This window comes from Monodelphis domestica, chromosome 6 (assembly GCF_027887165.1).
Source record: "Monodelphis domestica isolate mMonDom1 chromosome 6, mMonDom1.pri, whole genome shotgun sequence".
In the NCBI taxonomy this organism is placed as follows: domain Eukaryota; kingdom Metazoa; phylum Chordata; class Mammalia; order Didelphimorphia; family Didelphidae; genus Monodelphis; species Monodelphis domestica.
The window spans coordinates 1,772,401-1,791,668 of record NC_077232.1 but is presented as its reverse complement, the minus strand read 5'-3'; the positions used below and the strand labels follow the sequence as shown (position 1 = coordinate 1,791,668).

At 38.9% G+C, this 19,268-nt stretch overlaps 1 protein-coding gene across 3 annotated transcripts in view; it reads right to left on the bottom strand.

The window, feature by feature from the left end:
- Positions 1-330: 330 nt before the first annotated feature.
- Positions 331-19,268, bottom strand: part of LOC100016476 (zinc finger protein 260) — a 35,154-nt gene continuing 16,216 nt past the window's right edge. For 2 of the 3 annotated variants that reach the window (XM_056801129.1, XM_056801130.1), the window contains 3 exons: positions 17,197-17,323; positions 15,668-15,763; positions 331-2,812 (listed from right to left, as the gene is read on the bottom strand). In XM_056801129.1, coding sequence (XP_056657107.1) covers positions 936-2,812; positions 15,668-15,763; positions 17,197-17,323 — 2,100 coding nt within the window. In that variant the 3' untranslated portion in view covers positions 331-935. Of the gene's footprint in view, positions 2,813-15,667; positions 15,764-17,196; positions 17,324-17,667; positions 17,829-19,268 lie in introns of all 3 variants that reach the window. The other variant, XM_007497770.3, reaches the window with a different exon arrangement.

The window sequence follows — 19,268 nt, the reverse complement described above, 5'->3', positions numbered from 1 at the left end:
TCTCTACATTGTTTCTTGTGAGAGAACTAGGTAAATTATTTGGTAAATTTGGTACATCAGAAAAATACTCCCTCAAATGATAACCTGAAAAAAATGGAAACTGGGAGTTGTACCACATCAATACTCTCAGGGAGTGGGAATTGCTTGAGTTAGCCTGGAAACTCCTCCTTCACTACATGAGCCATAATGTTTAACATCATATTGAATTGCCTATGATAGTCTAGGAACAGGTTATTAACATGTTAATCAAATTCTTAACTGGCTCTGTAACACTGTAGCACTAACACTGTAAGGGTTAAATTAAGGATATCAACAAAGTGAGGCAAGCAGTTTAACAGAAACTTTCTTTAATTTAAGAAATACAGGTAGAGAGGAGAGTAAGGAGATTGCTAATTCTATACCATGTAAATATACCAGAACTTCCTAATACTTCTTAACATTCCCTAAACAACATATTCTCAATGCAGATTCTGCTTGGCATTCCAGGCCTAATTTCTTAGTCTATAAAATGTCCTTGAACTCCCTAACTTCTTAAAACAACAGACAGGCAGCACTCATTCAATTTTCTATAGAAGCCCAGATGGAAGTAGCCCCTTGCCTCAGAAAGACCTCTTGTTTTCAAGAGATTTCAGAGGCAAAAGGCATTTAACTGACCATGGATGCTTCCTTTCTCTCTTTACTGATCAACTGTCCTCCCCCACTTCCTTTAAGATGGCCGCCTACCTAATCCCCTCAGTCCTGGTCTCCCTTGTAATAGAATATTCAGCTCTAGCTCACTGACTCTCAGTTCTGATTTTCATAGAAATCTTCTCCACCAACTTCACACAGGACATATTAAGGGTATTGATTTAACATTTGCATTCTTAGAATTCCTCAGGATAGTGATTTATCTATTGTTGAGAAAGATAAAAGCACCAAATTAATGTCTCTCAAAACTACTTGCATTCATAAGGTTTCTCCCTACTATGGATTCTCTGATGTTTACCAAGGTGGGATCTCTGTCGGAATGTCTTTCCACATTGCTTGCACTCATAAGGTTTCTCCCCACTGTGGTTTCTCTGATGTACAGCAAAATTGGAGCTACAACTGAATGTCTTTCCACACTGCTTGCATTCATAAGGTTTCTCCCCACTGTGGATTCTTTGATGTGTATTAAGGTGGGATCTATGACTGAATGCCTTTCCACATTGCTTGCATTCATGAGGCTTCTCCCCACTGTGGATTCTTTGATGTATAGCAAGGTAAGAGCTCTGTATGAATGTCTTTCCACACTGGTTGCACTCATAAGGTTTCTCCAAACTGTGGATTCTCTGATGTACAGCAAGACTGGAGCTCTGACTGAATGTCTTTCCACACTGCTTGCATTCATAAGGTTTCTCCCCACTGTGAATTCTCTGATGTGTATCAAGGTCAGATTTCCTAGTGAATGTCTTTCCACACTGGTTGCACTCATAAGGTTTCTCCCCACTGTGGATTCTCTGATGTACAGCAAGACTAGAGCTCTGACTGAATGTCTTTCCACACTGGTTGCATTCATAAGGTTTCTCCCCACTGTGGATTCTCTGATGTGTATTAAGGTGAGATCTCTGACTAAATGTCTTTCCACACTGCTTGCATTTGTAAGGTTTCTCCCCACTATGGATTCTCTGATGTACAGCAAGACTGGAGCCCTGCCTGAATGTCTTCTGACACTGCTTGCATTCATAAGGTTTCTCCCCACTGTGGATTCTCTGATGTGTATCAAGGTCAGATTTCTGACTGAATGTCTTTCCACATTGATTGCATCCATAAGGTTTCTCCCCACTGTGGATTCTCTGATGTACTGCAATACTGGAGCTCTGCCTGAACGTCTTTCCACACTGCCTGCATTCATAAGGTTTCTCCCCACTGTGGATTCTCTGATGTGTATCAAGGTGGGATCTCTGACTGAATGTCTTTCTACATTGCTTGCATGCATAAGGTTTCTCCCCACTATGGACGCTCTGGTGTTTATTAAGGTCAGATTTCTGACTGAATGTCTTTTCACATTGCTTGCATTCATAAGGTTTCTCCCCACTATGGATTCTCTGATGTGTATCAAGGTGGGATCTCTGACTGAATGTTTTTCCACACTGATTGCACTCATAAGGTTTCTCCCCACTGTGGGTCCTTTGATGTATAGCAAAAGAAAAACTAAGTCTGAATGTCTTTCCACACTGCTTGCATTTATAAGGCTTCTCCCCACTATGGATACTCTGATGTGTATCAAGGTGGGATCTCTGACTGAATGTCTTTTCACACTGATTGCACTCATAAGGCTTCTCCCCACTGTGGATTCTTTGATGTGTATCAAGGTGGGATTTCTGACTGAATGTCTTTCCACATTGATTGCACTTATAAGGTTTCTCTCTACTGTGCATTCTTTGATGTATAGCAAAAGAACAGCTATGTCTGAATGTCTTTTCACACTGCTTGCATTCATAATGCTTCTCCCCACTGTGGATTCTTTGATGTGTATCAAGGTGGGATCTCTGACTGAATGTCTTTCCACATTGCTTACATTCACAAGATTTCTCCCCAATGTGGATTCTCCAGTGTCCAGCAAGACTGGCCCTGTGCATAAAAGTCTTTCCACACTGATTACATTCATTAGATTTTTTCTCAATATGCATTCTTTGATGTTCAGTAAGGAATGAATTTTGAACATCGACACAGAATTCTCTCCAAGGTAATTTATCTAGATCACCACTCATGAATCTTTGTTGGTCGCTATATTCCAAAGAAAGGTTCATATCTTTTGGTATCACTTCCATTTCAGGTCTGATCTCGTCTTCTGAAAGAAATACACACAAAAGATAGTTACACATCCACATCCATAACCATATCACCTTTGCTCCACTGTCAGAACATAAACTGCTTTATGTACTATTTCCTTGGGTATGTAAAAGGAATTCTTAATCCCTTTCTCCAAGTTACCTGGGGAACTGGAGGTCCTTTTGCCAGAGATTTGTAGGGATTAACCAGACCACAATGAAAGTAAGTAGACACCAGAGACAGATAGTGAGGCAAAAAGTGGACATAAAAAAACCAGTGTGAGGGCAGCAGGGTAGCTCAGTGGATTGAGAGGCCTAGTGACAGGAGGTCCTAGGTTCAAATTTGGTCTTGGATAATGCCCTGCTGTGTGATACTAGGCAAGTCACTTAACCCCCATTGCATTTAAAAAAATAAAAAATATAAGGGCAATATGCAATGTTGTATTTATTGTACTTTTTCAAAATTTTCTAAGTTTTCAATTCATGCATTACTATAGTAATAGAATCTTTCTGTATAATTTTGTAAGAGTAGAATTTTTATAGTTTTAATGTTGACACGAAGTTTTGGGTTTATATTTCTATTTTGATATTTTCTGTTTATTCTGCTTTAGCATGTTTACTTCATACTTTGAACTTTGTAACTGTTAATTGTATATTTTTTCTCTTTTTCCTTTCCTTGATTTCAATCCCTAGAATAAGGTATTATTAGATAATTAAGATACGTGAGTGTAGGCTGTTTATTATTTTGGGTAAGAATTTTGGTTTAGTTGGGATATAACTTTGTTAGTGTGGAATTTAGATTACTCCGCCCTACTTAAATCTTACTTTATGGGGAAGAAAAAGTTGTAATCTCCTGAATGAACAATGAAGGTACTCTTTGTAGCTAGAAGTTTAAGCTAAGTCTATTTTTAGATCATACTACAAAAAGGTGTTAAGTAACTATAAAAGGTAAATTAATCACAAAAAGGTTAAGTAAGTAACTAACAAAAGGTGAAATTAACAAAAAGTGTTATGTAACTCAAGATATAATCTAATCAAAGAAGATGAGAACTAAAGAATGGGCAGTCCTGGAGAAAAGCCTTTGATGTGATTGGTAGACGTGAAAATTTAGAGGAGACACAAGAGGAAAGGTCTATATATTTGGCGTCTCTTCCTTTCTTGGATACCTTTTTGTGGCAGAGGGGTGGCTGGTGGCAGTGCGTGGTAAGTTTCTAAGTTTTTCCTCCTTTATTTGCCAAACTTTATCCTCTTAAAAGCCTCTAATCTCCTTAAGAGACCTAGTGGTGGAGATTTTGACCTCCTCTGGCACAGGCCAAGCAGGAGAAATCCTATACCCTCTTCCCTTTCTCCTTAAATCCATCCCTCTATATTAATTAAAATTACCATAAATTTCCAGACTGACGGGTATTTTATTTTGGGATTTTCCCTTGGCAACCAATTAATTTTGATATTAAGTCACAACCCTAAAATTATCTTTACATTGGTGCACAAATACCAAAACATTGTGCAAATGGGGGAACTGTTATAAGGAAGGAGAGGATTTGAGTATATGAGCAGGATCTGCAAAGAATAGATGTAGAGGTAGGGAAAGGTTATCGAATGAACAGGAGAAGGGGAGACAGTTACTGGGTTTAGACCTTAGTCTTTCTCTGGGGTGGACCTAAGGAAATTGACTTTTTCTCTGTGGCTTTTGTCCAACCATATCTTTCCATCCTACCTGTACCTGTTTTATCCTGTTTCCTGCTGGCTGATTGATACATCTACTGAGCTTCCTGAACCATCCGAGTCATCTGTCTGTGAAAAATAGGTTCAATTCCTGTGTTTGTTAAAGTGTGACTTCTGTTACTGGCCCTAATTAACCATCTAAACCCATCCCCTGAACCCACCAATCACACACTCATACCACCTGGTATTTTAGTTACATATTTCAGTTGGCTGAGCCAAAAAGGGTGAACCTAGGGTAGTTTTGGGTAAGGCTGTATCCTTGGGTTTGAGTGACCTTTAGTGTTATTGAGTTTCAGTAGGGAAAAGGAATTGACAAGCTGTTGAACTTTCAGGAGATGTCAATCAAAGGAGCACCTGGCTGCTTGAGAATACAGTTGTCAGTCAAGTTACAACCAAGACAGCTGTTCAGTTCAGCACTATAGTCACACAGCCTTGAAACAGTCGGCTGTCCATCTCACCAACTGCTGTGCAAGTGCTGAAATTCACCAGTTCAGCTGATTGACACCTGTCTGTTAAAAGGCTAGCACTTCTGTTCATTTTCTAGTACTAGAGTAGTGATTTAAAAGATCTTAAGCACAGGTTTACTTTCTCACTGTGGCTTCTAATTTTACCCAAACCTTCCTACATCAACTGTTGTTTCCTCATTATTCTTGTATGGTTGTCAACATGGTACAGGGAATAATGGAAATGTTCTATAATTATTTAATGTGGATACCATATCTGGTGTTTCAAGTATCTCCAGGATATTGTTATACATTGCTTGGTTGTGATTTTTCAAGATCTTTTATGAGACTATCAATGCAACGTGTATGTTCCTATTTACCAATTCCTTTCATGGCTTTTACAACTGTGTATAAATAAAGATGTATTATTATTGTGTCTAAGTAAAATCAAGAGTGTGCTTACTTGGATATTCAGGGATTCAGGGATGAAACAAATGATGCTGTTAATGGAAGCAAAACTGGAAATGATGGGAAATGTTTTAATGAAAATCTGGAGAATAATAATGTTAATGGTAAAAATATTGGTTTTTACTATAAGAATGTTGCTTTTCTAGGTGTTGAAAATTCAGAGGGAAGTGATATAAAAGCAAAAACTCCAAATAGATTGGAAAGGGAAACAGAGGAACTTAACAAAAATCCTGCTTCCTTGTTCCCTTTAAGAGAAATGTCTTTCATTTCTCCAGTGCATGGAATTGTACATCTTAAATGTCATAAGCAATTATATACACCTGAATTGGAAGCCATTAAGCATAGAACACTTAAAATTTTTGATGAACCAAAGAAAGTATTAAGAGAATTTTAAAGAGCTGTTAGAATAAATGATCCAGACTATGCAGATTTCTTTTTACTTATGGAGAAATTGCTTACAAAAACAGAAAGGTAGCAGCTCATTGAACAGACGATAAATAATGACCTTTTAACACCATGGCCTGAACAATATGACGATGATATAAATTTAAAGTAAGTACCAAATTATAGGAATTTAAAGCAGGGAAGAGAGTCTATGACTGAAGTAATGGAGAGAAATTCTAAGCATCCAGATGCATGGTCTAGGTTTGAAAAGATCAAACAAGATATTGGAGACTCACCATCAAGTTTTTTTTTGATAGTCTGTCTAACACAGCGGAATTACAACTAGGGTTGGAGGTGCTTGCAGAGGAAATGAGAGCACACATCAAATGGTTATTTGTTAATAATGCATGCTCTGTAGTAAAGACAATTTTCAAAAATACTTGTGCAGACTGGAAATTAAGGAGTCCAGAAGAACTAAAGAGGAAGGCTACATATGTATTTACAGCTGATAAAGCTAAAGCAAATGGCGATAAGGATTTTTATAATTGAGGATTTGAGAAGACAATTGAAAGAGGCCAATGGAAGAGCAAAACATAGTGAAATTAAAGTAAAATCTGTTACAGCATTAAAATCAGTGCAACCTAGAAAACAGTATGTTTTTAGGGAAGAGAGATCTGGAGATCAGAGATGTTATCTATGTAATCGTGTTGGACCTTTTGTGAGAGGATGGTGCTATAGGGAACAGTTCTCAAGGAAACTGAATAGGGGAATGGGTATAATATTAATAATAATAACAATGGAGACAAAATTTTAATGGATGGCACAATAATATTATCAAGGACAGATTAATTCAAATGATTCTTCTAATGCATGCTGCCAAGGAGCTCAAGCACCAGATCTAAATACAATGCAAGATTGGGTGAAATCAGGAGCAAGACCAAAATAATCTAGTACTTAGTGATCATAAGGGAGATCAAAACAAAGGGGCATGTTCATTATGTACCTGGAGTTCCCAAATGTTTGATGAATCAATGGAAAAAATCTATTTAAGGTTAATGATATTGAATGTAATGAGAATAAAGTTAATGAATCTGTAAATAATGTGATTATTTATATAATAATATACACATATATATGTATATAATATAATATACAATGGAAATGTAATGTTAATAATGTGAGGAAAAAGAAAATTGTGATGTAAAATTGGTTGAAAATTCTAATGATTATGTAATAATAGAAAATAATAAAGGCCATAAAATGGATGAGGAAAATATGATTGAAAATGAGAACAATGAAACTAAGGTAGAGGTTAATAAAGGGACCAATGAGAGTAGTGGTTTTGTGATAGTTAAATGGTATATGCCTCATAAACTGTAAGAGTTAAAGTGGTTGAAGACTTAAATTGTAGTAGATAAAAGAGTGGGTGAGTAAATTGTGACCGCAGGAAATATGTTTTTCACCACAGTGTCTTCTTTTAAATCAAATATTTAAGGTGGTCGCCAGGGAAATATTCCCAATTATGAATATACCCAAGTCAACTGGGTTTTATAGATAATTTAATTAATAATACAATGAGGAATCAAAGAAAGAGAGAGAAAAAAAGGAAATAAATGAGAAAAGAATAGGCTGGCCCAGGCAGCCTTGGCCAACCTAGGCCTAAGCCCTAAAAGAAAAGATCAGTCAGTCCTTAATCACTCACCATAAGATCTGTTCAAGCGAGGATTCAGGGGGACAGTCAGCCTTCCTTGAGAGACGTCCTTAGAGATTGTCCTTCTCTCAACAACCTCCTTAGAGCCTGTCTCTCAAGAGACTGTTTTTGAGAGCTCCAGAGATCTCTTTCTCACAGCCTGTCCTTTTCTTATATAGGAGGTTTTCTCCTATGTCACCTCCCCTAAGTTCTTCCATCTACCAATCACAGTAGATGTTTTCCAAAGGACAGCCCATTCTGAATTCACACCTGGGTAGACTAATCCATTTAGTAATCCACACCTGAGTAGGCTAGAATCTCTGAGTAAGTTTTTTCCTCTTTGCTCCTTGTAAGTTCACAAGTTGCCTGACCTTTATAGGTACTTAGCACCCCTTTGTATTAATTCTAAAAATAGGCATGGCTTAAGTATGGGTTTAAGTATTTTTCATTGTTCAGCAAGGAGTTTTCTCCCTTAAAGCAGTCTTAAGTACGGGTGGAGTAGAGGTCTTCCCATTTTTTATCTAAGTAGAGTTCTCACATTTTAGATCTAAGTAGCTTCACTGTTTAAAATGGGGAATAGTCCCAATAAAAAATTCTCCAGTGGGGAATTTTTTAACATTCACAAGTCTGAGAAATTTCAAGATTCACAGTATATCTGATGATGGTGATAAAGATGCAAAATCCTGGGAATATCATGCAATTCAAGGAAATGTGTGTTTGGAAGGACAAGAAATGACTGAGCTTTGTACTGATGTTACTGTGTTAGCTCAGGTGTTGGAGACATTCCAACCACCAAATAGCACAGAATCACATGTGACTGTGACTATTGGAGGCCAGATATATGATGTTCTGGTTGATATGGGAGCCAATAAATCAGTTTTGCAGTTTTCCTGAGAACTGTAGAGCTGTTGGTACAATGGGAGTAATAGAAGCTACTGGAAAACCTCAAAGAGTAGCTAAATTACAACCGAAAATTATTACTTTATTTCCATTATCTGTTGAACATGCATTTCCTTGTATGCCAGAATGCCCAATAAATCTCTGAATTGTTGTGTAAACTAAGGTCTACTATCCACTAGACTCCCACTGGAGAAATGTCAATACATCTTCCAGAAGAATCTCTGAAAGCCTTTCCAATGCTTTTCATAGATTCAGTGAGTACAGAAGGTGACTTAAGTTCAATTTATCCAATATCTGTGGCTGTCCCTAAAGATCTTCGATCAAAATCTTCTACAGATGTGAGTTTATTGAAATCAGCTACAACAGTCAGGGTAAGAAGGGAGGACCATTTTCTTGGATACCTCAAAAACTCCTGACTAAAGAAGCAATTGAGGGAATAAGACCAATAGAATCCCTAATCCAACAAGAGATTATCATTCCCTGCTTTTCAGAATTTAACACACCTATTTTTCCAATTAAAAAAACAAAGTTGGATGAGAATGTCAGACCTGTATATCTTTTTATTCAATAATTAAAGGCTGTCAAGTGATTATGTGATCAAGACGCATCCTGTTGTACCAAGTGCAGCTGCTATAATTCCTTCCATTCCAAGCCAGGCAAGATATTTCACTGTGGCAGACTTATCCTCAGTTTTTTTCTCAATTGCTATTAATGAGGATTTTCAAAAGATCTTTGCTTTCATGTGGGAAAAGACAAAATGGACTTGGACTCGTTTACCTCAAGGGTTCACAGATTCATAGAGTCAATTTAAAAAAATTTTAAATAGAGATCTTAAAAGTATACAATTCAAGGAGAGTAAAGTGGTGCATTCTGTGGACAATATTCTTGTGTCACAAATGCAAAAGTGTGTCTAAGAGATAGCAAGATTCTTCTGTTAGTCTTGGCAGATAGATTCCTAAGTATTTTATATGGTGTAGGGTGAAATTAGAATATCTGTCTGGATCGCTTCTCGGCCTTTTGGCTAAGATCAAGTGTAGAATATCTGTCTGGAGTGGGTCTGTTAGACTGTCACCTACATTCTGTTGGCTTTCCCAAAACAGTGTGACTTCTATTACTAGCTCAAAGTAACCATCTAGACCCATTCCTTGAACCAATGAATAACCCAGTCATACCACCCTGGTATTTTAGTTACATATTTCAGTTCCAAATGAAGATGTCTGCTATTTTCTTGGCCTGCTATGGCATTTGGTGAGGTCAAGAGCAAATCATCTACAAAGTGTATCAAACAGCTTTCTTTAAACTTAATATTTTCTAAATATTTTGTTAAAATCTGCGAAAATAGTGGGGTTTCCATGTACCCTTGGTGCAAATGACACCATGTCCATAGGAACTTTTCCAGGTGAAGGCAAATATATTTCTGGAATCTTCATCAATGGGTACTGAGAAAAATGCTGAACACAAATCTACTACTGTTAAATATGAGGAGATAATGTGGATGGGCTTGGAACCACAGTATGTCTTTTGTTGACATGACTATTTATAGCCATTAAATCTTGTACAAATTGACAGACAGATTTTGAATTTACATCTAATTTTGGCTTTTTAATAGGCAAGTTAGATATATTCAGACTTACATGGAATTATTCATTTCAGCTCAATTAAAGAATTTATCACTGTATTAATTCTCTCAATTGCCTGTTTTGATAGGGGATACTTTGAATTTTAGATTTTCTCCACCCTGCTCAGTCTTAGAATTCTAGCAACCAGGAATGTATACACCCCTAGTTAAGGATAAAGTGTTGAGGAGGATGGTCTATGACCCTTGTGTGCTAGCAAGTGACAAATCAGAAACAACTGACTAACCCCCTAGGCTGTCCAAAAGCAAAGTTTAGGCCACCACTGGTGCATGTGAGACACAGAAAGTGATGTAAAGAATGGTCTATATATTTCTCATCACTTCATCTTGCTGGGCTCTCACCCTCATTTTCTATTGTGGAGACTTTGGGCTCTTGCAGCATTGGGAGCTTGTGGCAGCATTCTTAGTGTGCTTGGTGAGTGGTTTAGGCTGATTCCTCTTTTCTTTTACCTCCTAAAGCACTATCCTCCTAGGAGGACCCTGGAGCTAGACTGAGAAGGACCCTTGGCCTAGGCCTCTAAACTCCTATCTCACTTGCAAGAGAAATCCAATTCCTTTTTCTCTCTCTCTTCTTAATTTCTTCCTACTATTGTCATTAAACTACCATAAAAATTCCAAACTGAGGAGTATTTTATTGGGATTGAATTTTAATCCTTGGTGACCACTAGTATAATATATTCAGCCAACAACCCTAAATTTACCCTTAACAATACAGAGGATTGCAAGAACGTGGGCCACCTTTTGTTTTGATTTGCATAGGAACAGCTGATTTCAGTAAGCCTATATAAGGATGAAGATGTGGCCCAGCTGGTATTTCAAAAGTGGGAGGTTTGTCTATCTCCTGACTGTCTAAAAGAAGTACAGGGAATAGATTTAAAAATTCCTCAGACAATTCTAGCATCATAGCACTGTCTTGAGAGAATGTTATCGTGGCTCTAAGTTTACATAAAAGATCTCTCCGTAACAAATTCATACGGGAATCAGGCATTATAGAAAAGAATGTTGTAGTGATAGAGGTCCCACAGATACCATTTGAGGAGAAAGCTTTGGGACCTTCAGAGTTGCTCCTGACATCCCTACTACATTTAGAGAACCAATGGAATCAGAATCAGAATCAAGTGTATTCATCAACATTATCTGGAAGCACCAATATCTAAGAGGCAATCATAATATGTATGGGCTGAGATAACTGGTGCTAAGATGTTAGTGTCAGAAACCAAAGGTTTCACTCGCTGATTCCAGAGTCCTTTTCCCCTTTCAGACCATCATAAAGGTCTTTGGCCAATTCACTGGCAAGATCCAGGTCTATATATCTACCTACCAGCTCAATAAGTCTATCTGTAAATTGTAACAGAATTTCATCCAGTTGTCATTTAAGATTTTCACATTGCATGCATATACCAGGCCTATCAGAGCAAACTCTCAATGAGGTTAATAATTCCTCTCTAGACTGGCAGTCTTGTGTAACCTTGCTCACTGACTCAAATCCTGGCAGCTGAGACCATCCTTGAGATAGGACATGCTCTGTTATTAGTACTAGAGAATTCACTTCCAATCTTTCCTTTTTGCTTTTATTTTCATTGCCTATCTTCATGGTATGATACCACTGAGAGCATGAATACAACATATACTTATCTCAAAATCTAGCTCATTTCAAAGCATTATTTAATTTTTTTGTGATTGCTTTCAAACTTTTTTTGTTGTATTATCTGAAATCAAAGGAAATTATCAGTGCTCTTTTTTTCTATTTATCCAAGTCTTAAAAGATAAAAGAGGGAGCAGCTGGGTAGCTCAGTGGATTGAGTCAGTCCTAGAGAGAGGTCCTAGGTTCAAATCTGGCCTCAGACACTTCTCAGCTGTGTGACCCTGGGCAAGTCACTTAACCCCCATTGCCTAGCCCTTACCACTCTTCTGCCTCGGAGCCAATACACAGTATTGATTTCAAGATGGAAGGTAAGAGTTTTCATTTAAAAAAAAAGATAAAAGAGATGCCTCTTTTCCCTAAAATAAAATTCTTCTACTAAATACATTTAAGCAGAGAAATGGCAGTTCCCATTTTAAAAAATGTCTTATATAGTAACTTGAGTCCATCACCCTTTAGAAGGAAATGGATTGCATGCTTCAATATTAGTCCTTTCACGCCCTTCCCAATTAGTGGTTCATAAGCCCTTTACATTTGTGAGATAATGTTCAAATAGATTTGAGCTAAAAATTCGTTACTGGCATCTTAAGTAGTAAATAAGGGCCCAATGTTGCTATAACAATATTTTTCCTCTTTGACAACAAGTATTTCAAATGTAATGGGCTTTTTTTCCTACAGAAATTCCAAATGATTATAATCAGGTATAGGATGCTCTTGGGGCACATTCAATGACAACCTCAAACTGACTGTTTCTCACCAAGTGTAACACATTCTTCTAAGTTTTCTAATTTGACATCAAATTCTTTCCAAACTCCCAGAAAGTTTGGCCATTCATGCTCACAGGCATCCAGAGACTCTCCTTGGCTGCCGCTACACACTAACATAATAGTCCCATTCCTCGGTTACCCTGCAATTGCATTTCATCAACTTTATAATTACAAGATCAAGATATTATTTGGGTTTGCATCCTTGCAGCAGAGTCAGTAGTCTTTGCAAACCCAGGTCACTAGACAGGCAGAGAGGAGGCTGTTTTGAAACCATCATTGACCACAACATTTTTACAAAAGGAGACTTTCTCAGACCACTGCAATGCTACAGTTGTTTTTTGATTTGAACTTACCTCTATTTATGTTTCCATTCTTCTATCTGGGAGTATCAAGAGATTGTTTGCTAACTTGGGTTAGTCATCAAGTGATTTCAGTGAGAGTATAGCCAACTTACCAGTGGTAGACAAAAACCTCTCCTTACAAAGATGGTTTTGTATATAAACATTGTTTAAAAAAAAGATATATGCCACTGATCTCCAAGTTTAGTTATCACTTAGGAAAAACAAATCTTTCACAGGATAGTTGGCAATTCTGCATGTTGTTGACAGGTTAGAGTGGTAAAACCAAAACAAGAATTTTTATCCCTCAGCAAGAAAACTTGTACAAGTCCCTTCCTATTTTCCACCTAATAAAGATACCAACATTTTGATGATATTTATAAAAATCACAATTTTGGTGGTGGTGCATTTTCATTCTATCTCAGAAACTAGCTAGGACTTTGTAGCATACCAGGCATGTTGGCATCTGGGAAGTGATTGATGTATTGATATTGTATTACCAGACACATGGTCCGACCTCTTGATGGTCATTGTATGGAAAGGGATAGGCCAAGGGACTAGCAAAGGATGGGCAAATTCATGGGCTGGGCCTTGACAGAGGCCACACTGCCTCAGGTCCATGCTGCCTCAGCTCAGAGTACTTTCATTAATACTTAACTGAATTCCTCTTTCAACCTTTTGGCTCTATCTGACTATCTCTCCATGCCCTAATCCCCACCGTCAGCTACTGCAGGATCAGACAGTCACTCTTATCTTTACCCCCTTCCCCCCCCACTCCTCAATTTCAAACTCTGCCTCCACGACAACTTAATGCAGTATTACAATCATTTTAAATTTGTAGAAGAAAGCAGGTAAACTGTTTCTCCAACAGAAATTAGAGATAATTCTGAAAGTACAGAAGTAAATTTGGTACAGCCTAATCCCTGACTCCTCAAGAGATTTAAAGCATGGTAATTCAGTATGATAATGAAGCTCCTTTCACTAAGGATTGCTGGGCTAGATAAGCCAGCAATCTCTAAGGCCAGATCATTGATATCAACTGAAACTAAGCTTATGGTGGAAGATTTCTTCATTTAAAAACTGCTTATTTCAAAAGTTATGCAAGGAACAAGCTAACAATCATAAGGAAATTCATGTGCCCATGCCCTTTGAGAAATTATTTGGCACAGGTAAAGTTTGAAGTCTTAATAGGTAATTGTCAGACTCAGAACAAACCATTAATCACATTGGGCTAGCTTCCCAGATGCCAATATGCCTAGTATGCTAGACTTCACAGGAATTGTGCCTCCCTCTCCTCAACTATAACATGGGCATAAGAAGCTCAAGTAACTCCCAGGGTTCCTATGAAGAACAAGTGAGAAAATATTTACAAAGTGTGTGACACATAGTAGGTGCCATATGCAAATGGTGGCTTTTATTTTATCACTATAATTCTAATTATTTCCTCCTTTAATTACATGTCTTCTTAAACTGACATTGTCTTCATTCCTCTATTTCCTCATTTCCCTGTTTAATGAATACATTTACATTCCCCAACACACTTTTCTCCCTGGATCATCTTTTTAAACCACCTAAAACCTATTTTATGTTTAATCCATGTTTACTGGCTGGGCCCAGAGTTTATATCAGGCCCAAGACACTGGGGGGAGGGAAGATAGGGAAATAATGTGATTTTTGTAACCAAGGAATAATGTTCTAAATTGACAAAATAAATTAAAATTTAAAAAAAAAGAAAAAGAAAGAAAATGGATGCTCTGGCCTCAGCCATGTTTCTCTCTTTCTGGTCCTAATTTTCTCACAGTCAACAGTCAACAGTACCTCTGTTGGATCCTGAGCAGACCCAATCCTGAAGATCCCAGAGGCTTCTTTCTAGGCTCTCATCTCCCTAAACTAAGGGGGTGTTGATCACCTGCTTCTCCAAAAACATGACAAAGATAGATGCCCAGAGACCAGGAGAGGGCCTGAGGCAGATGATTTAGACAAAGCTTGGCCTTGGATTGCTTCCAAGGAAGACAGCAGTCCTCATGCCTCCTCATGTGCTGCAGGTCAATAGAGAGAAGGAAAACCAGGAAACCAGCTGCCTGACTCCATTCACTCTACATTGATGCTCCCTGATCTCAGCTGGGTCCTCACCATGGCAAGGCAACTCTGTGAGGTCTCTCTCATGGATTCCCTTTGCCACTCACCACAGCAGCCTTCCAAAGATTTCTCTGGTGTCCAGCTCTCCCTCATGGCATCCTTCCACCCATGTCCACACCTTCTAAACTGACAACGTGGCCTCATATTTCACTGAACAAAAGTTGAACCTCTTTGCAGAGCTCTCTTATCCTCCACATCTCAACCAACTCAGCTGTCTACTTTTCCTGTTTGGCCTGAGCATCAGAGAAAAAGGTCATTCCTCTCCTAGCTAAAGAAAATCTCTTTCCATATGCAAAGAATCCCACCCCATCCCTCATCTCAAATGCATTTATTCCTTCCTCTGGTCTTCATATTTTTTCTTAATTTTCAGTCTTGCCCACACTAATGAACTCATGGCTCTTTTCTTATTGTAACCAAAAACCATTTCTCTTTACTTCTCCAAACACTCTCACTAGATCTCTACATCCCCATGAGATATCATCCAATGTCTGTCCTCAGATTCTAGGCTAAACTGCTAGAGAAGGCCATTTGCAGTGAGTTGTGCCAATGCCTTACCCTTGTTTTCTCTGCCATACTTTCCCCCAGCATCCTCAGTCTGGTTCTCCTGAAGCCCCAGGCCACGTCCCCCCATTAGACTTCTCTAGTGTTCCTTCCCTTCAGAGCCTTCCCTCTCATGCTTCACTACAGCACAGAGAAACTTCTGGTAACTATGGCTCTCACACACCACTTTTCATCTCACTCACCTGTACAGGAGCTCCTCAGGCCTTCTTCCTCCAGCATCCATGGGGCTTCCCTTCGCTCCAAATAAGAGATCACATCTACTCTGGGAACTGCAAGCCCTGGGCATGGGGAATTCAGTTAGGGAGAAGGATGGAAAGAAACTTGTCATTCAGTTCTCTTTAGAGAAATCCAAGCAAATCCAGTGAATCCATTTAGAGAGGGGTTCATGGGGTCCCCACATGAGTCTGCACTCACCCCTATGTGTTTGCAATGTTAGAAACCCAGGATAAAATGTGCCTGTTCCTCTGCCCTGGGACCTGTCATGAGCAGCAGCCAAATCCTCTGCCCCACTCCTCAACATGACAGGCCAATCCTGTCATGTTCCCTTTTGGCAGGAACAACTAACCCCAGGCTGGGGAAGAGGGTTATTTTTCTGGATCAATCTGAAGTCCCAGACATGAGACCTTGAGGGATCAGCTCTTGTCCCATCGCCCTACCTGCTCCTCACTTCCTGAACCTCCTATAAACCTTTGGAATGTCTACTTTGGTTACTCTGTGCCTCTTCCACTGTGGAACTCAACCAATCCTCATGTTCCCAATTCTGTTTCTCAGCCACTCAATCAGTCCTGACAGTGACAGAGGAATGCAAGCAGTGACAGCAAGATGCTTACAAGGACTCCTGAAGAAGTTTCCAAAGCATTTATTTTTGGATAGAAGAAGGGAAACAAGATCATGAAACAAATTTGGAATTAGAAAATTTGGTTCTGGTGCATTTTCTTTGTAGAAGGATGGACTCATTCCACAGTTTTCCATTTTCACAGAACAGAGACCTGAGGTTAGAGTGCAGAAGGCCTCAGCTTCAATTTGACCACAAATGATTATTATGTGTGTGTCTCAGAACAAGCCACTTAATCTAATCTCTATTTCTTCAACTGTAAAATGGATATAATCATGTGGGAAAATTAAAGTGAGGAAGAAGTGACATAATCATAATTTAAAGAAAAATCTTGGCAGAGTATCTGGCAGGTCTTTATAAATGCTTATTCCCTTCCTTCTCTTTATCATCAGCTGTGTATGCTGGAGGTTTAGGGCAAAAGGAAGAAAGAAAAAGGACAAACCTGCTCTATTCTGGACACTTAGGAGCTGTGAGCTACAAGTTTATGTTCTTTAAAGAAAAAGATATTCCAAATAGTAAATGCCCCCTAGAGAGGGAGTTGTTGGGAGGAAAACATGCCTGAGCAGTCTTCTGAGATGGGTTTGGGAGGCACAATTCCAGGTTAGGTAGAGGAGAGAGGGAACCATCTCTGAGATTACTTCCTGATTCTTCCACATGGATTAGATCTCAGACTTTAGGAGCACCAAAAGGAACCCTCAAGGTCCTATTACACAATGTAAAGTCCTTTGTAGGAAAATTAGGCAGCAGAGGGGCCTGTCTCCGCATACTAGCATTTTCCCCTTCCTCTTAACTGATAAATATTCCAAATCCTGCCAACTACTAATGGAGAAATTCCCTTCAATGGCTGACTCAGGCAGCAGAGAGAGGGCTCCTTACCCACAGAGAGCAGGTTCCTGACATTCTCCAGCATCACCTCCCTGTAGAGCTCCTTCTGGGGAGGGGTCAAGAGGCGCCACTCCTCCTGGGTGAAGTCCACAGCCACATCCTTGAATGTTACCACCACCTAACCATCAAAAGTCAGAGGACAGAGGATTGAAAGTCATGTCAGGATTAATAATCCAACTCTCATCAGTTACAGGAGGAAACAGAAGCACACAGAAGGGCTGGCCTCCAACTCTTTATTAGTGTCAGGGTCAACCCTCAAACTATAGTCTTTCAGAGTCTGATCAAATTTTGAGAAAACCACCCTCATTGGAATAAAGCTGATGAGCATCTAACTACCGAAGGATCTCCCTATGAAATCATGGAGAGAGTCTGTGCTCTCTCTGGCAATTGTATGGATAGGTGGAGGAGAAAAGAGAGAGCAAAGTTCTTTCTTCCCAGAACTTAGAAGGGATCCTTTCTCACCTGAAATCTGCGAACAGTTTGTGGGAATCTTGTAAGTGTGATGCACTCTGGAGGGAAGAGTTTTATGTGATGCCTCAAAAGAGAACAAAGTTCAAGAAAAGCCATCCTTTGTTTTCCTCATGACTGAAATGGAGTCTCATCTGGATGAAAGCAGGAGGTTTCTAAAGAAAGGAGTGATCTGAGATAGTTTTCAGTCAAGTGAAGGAGAATTGTCTGTTGTTACATTCAGACCTTGAGGTTCTTGGTAGGATGGGTCACAGTGAAAATCTTTTGTTTCACAATTGCTTCCATTTGTATACAGTATCTATTTCTCATTTATACTTCATTACACAAAAATAAGAGGGGCTATTGTTGTAAGGATCAGCTCTTTGCTAAAAGCAAGAAACCTTACAATGCAGGAAATCCTTCAAAGCTGAAAGATTCCGGAACTCAGAAAAGAGAGGGGCAGTTGGTTTCTACTCTGGAGAATATAGGGAGTGGTGGAGTTGTTCTCTGGAGAAGGAGACTTTTAAGTACTTATTAAAAGGGGTTTTCATAATCTCTCTGTCTCCTTGAGAGGCTGATTTCTAACTAGATCAGGACTGACAGGAGTCAGTGAGCCAGAGCAGAAGATTTGGTTACCATGAAGACCAGAACTGAGGGGAGGAAGTAGGAACTGAGGGGGTAAGGTTAAGGTTAGTGAAGATCTTTTGCCACTGGGATCTCTAGAGAGCAGGAGGTCTATCTCTGAGGCAAGGATCTGCTGGCAGGTGGCTGACAGTTGGGCTGTTAATAGAAAACTGATTGAAGGAGTGAGTGAGTGGTGGTTGTCTATTATTTTAGGGAGTTAGGGAGTTAGTCAATCATTTATAGATAGAGTAGAATAGATTAGGTCCAGTGTGCCAGGCAGAAGAACCTGTTCTAAGAAGACAGAGATAGGTTTTAGGAAATTTTAGTTAGTATTGGGAATTTTAGGTATATTTACAGGGTGTAAGATTAATAATCTCTCTTTCCTCTTTTCTATCTTTCTATCTGTACTTCTTTCTATGATTAAAAAAAATTTTTGTTAAACTGCTCTCCTCCCTTTGTCTTTGAACTCCTTAATTTAACCCTTACATGCTCAACATGCAGAACTGATACCTCTAAAACATACCTGTATGACTGCCAAAGGTAAGAAAGCAATAATTTATACACTCTAGATATGCCATTGGAATATGCCATGAAGTGGGTATGTGATAGCTGCAAAGAGGGGTTTTAACCTCTGCTGGAAAATGTATCACAAACTCAGAGATCATTAATGAAGTGCTTTCTACTCCCCAAATACCAGAAGCTCTAGCTGTAGTCCATTGTTCTGCTCACGCTACTGACCCTGTCTCTAGAGGGAACCACCAAAGAGATACTGCAATAAAGCTTGCTGCTTTAGAAAGACCGGAGTTGATTTTAGATTTGACAACTAGAAATGACTCAAATGTATCTCTCTCTTATAATGAACAGAATGTAGAAAAATGGAGGAAATTTTTAAAGCAAAACAGATCAATGGGGTATGGGTGTCATCTGAAGGAAAAACCCTACTACCCAGGAGTTTCTATCACCAGATATGCTTATCCGTTCAAAAGAGCTGT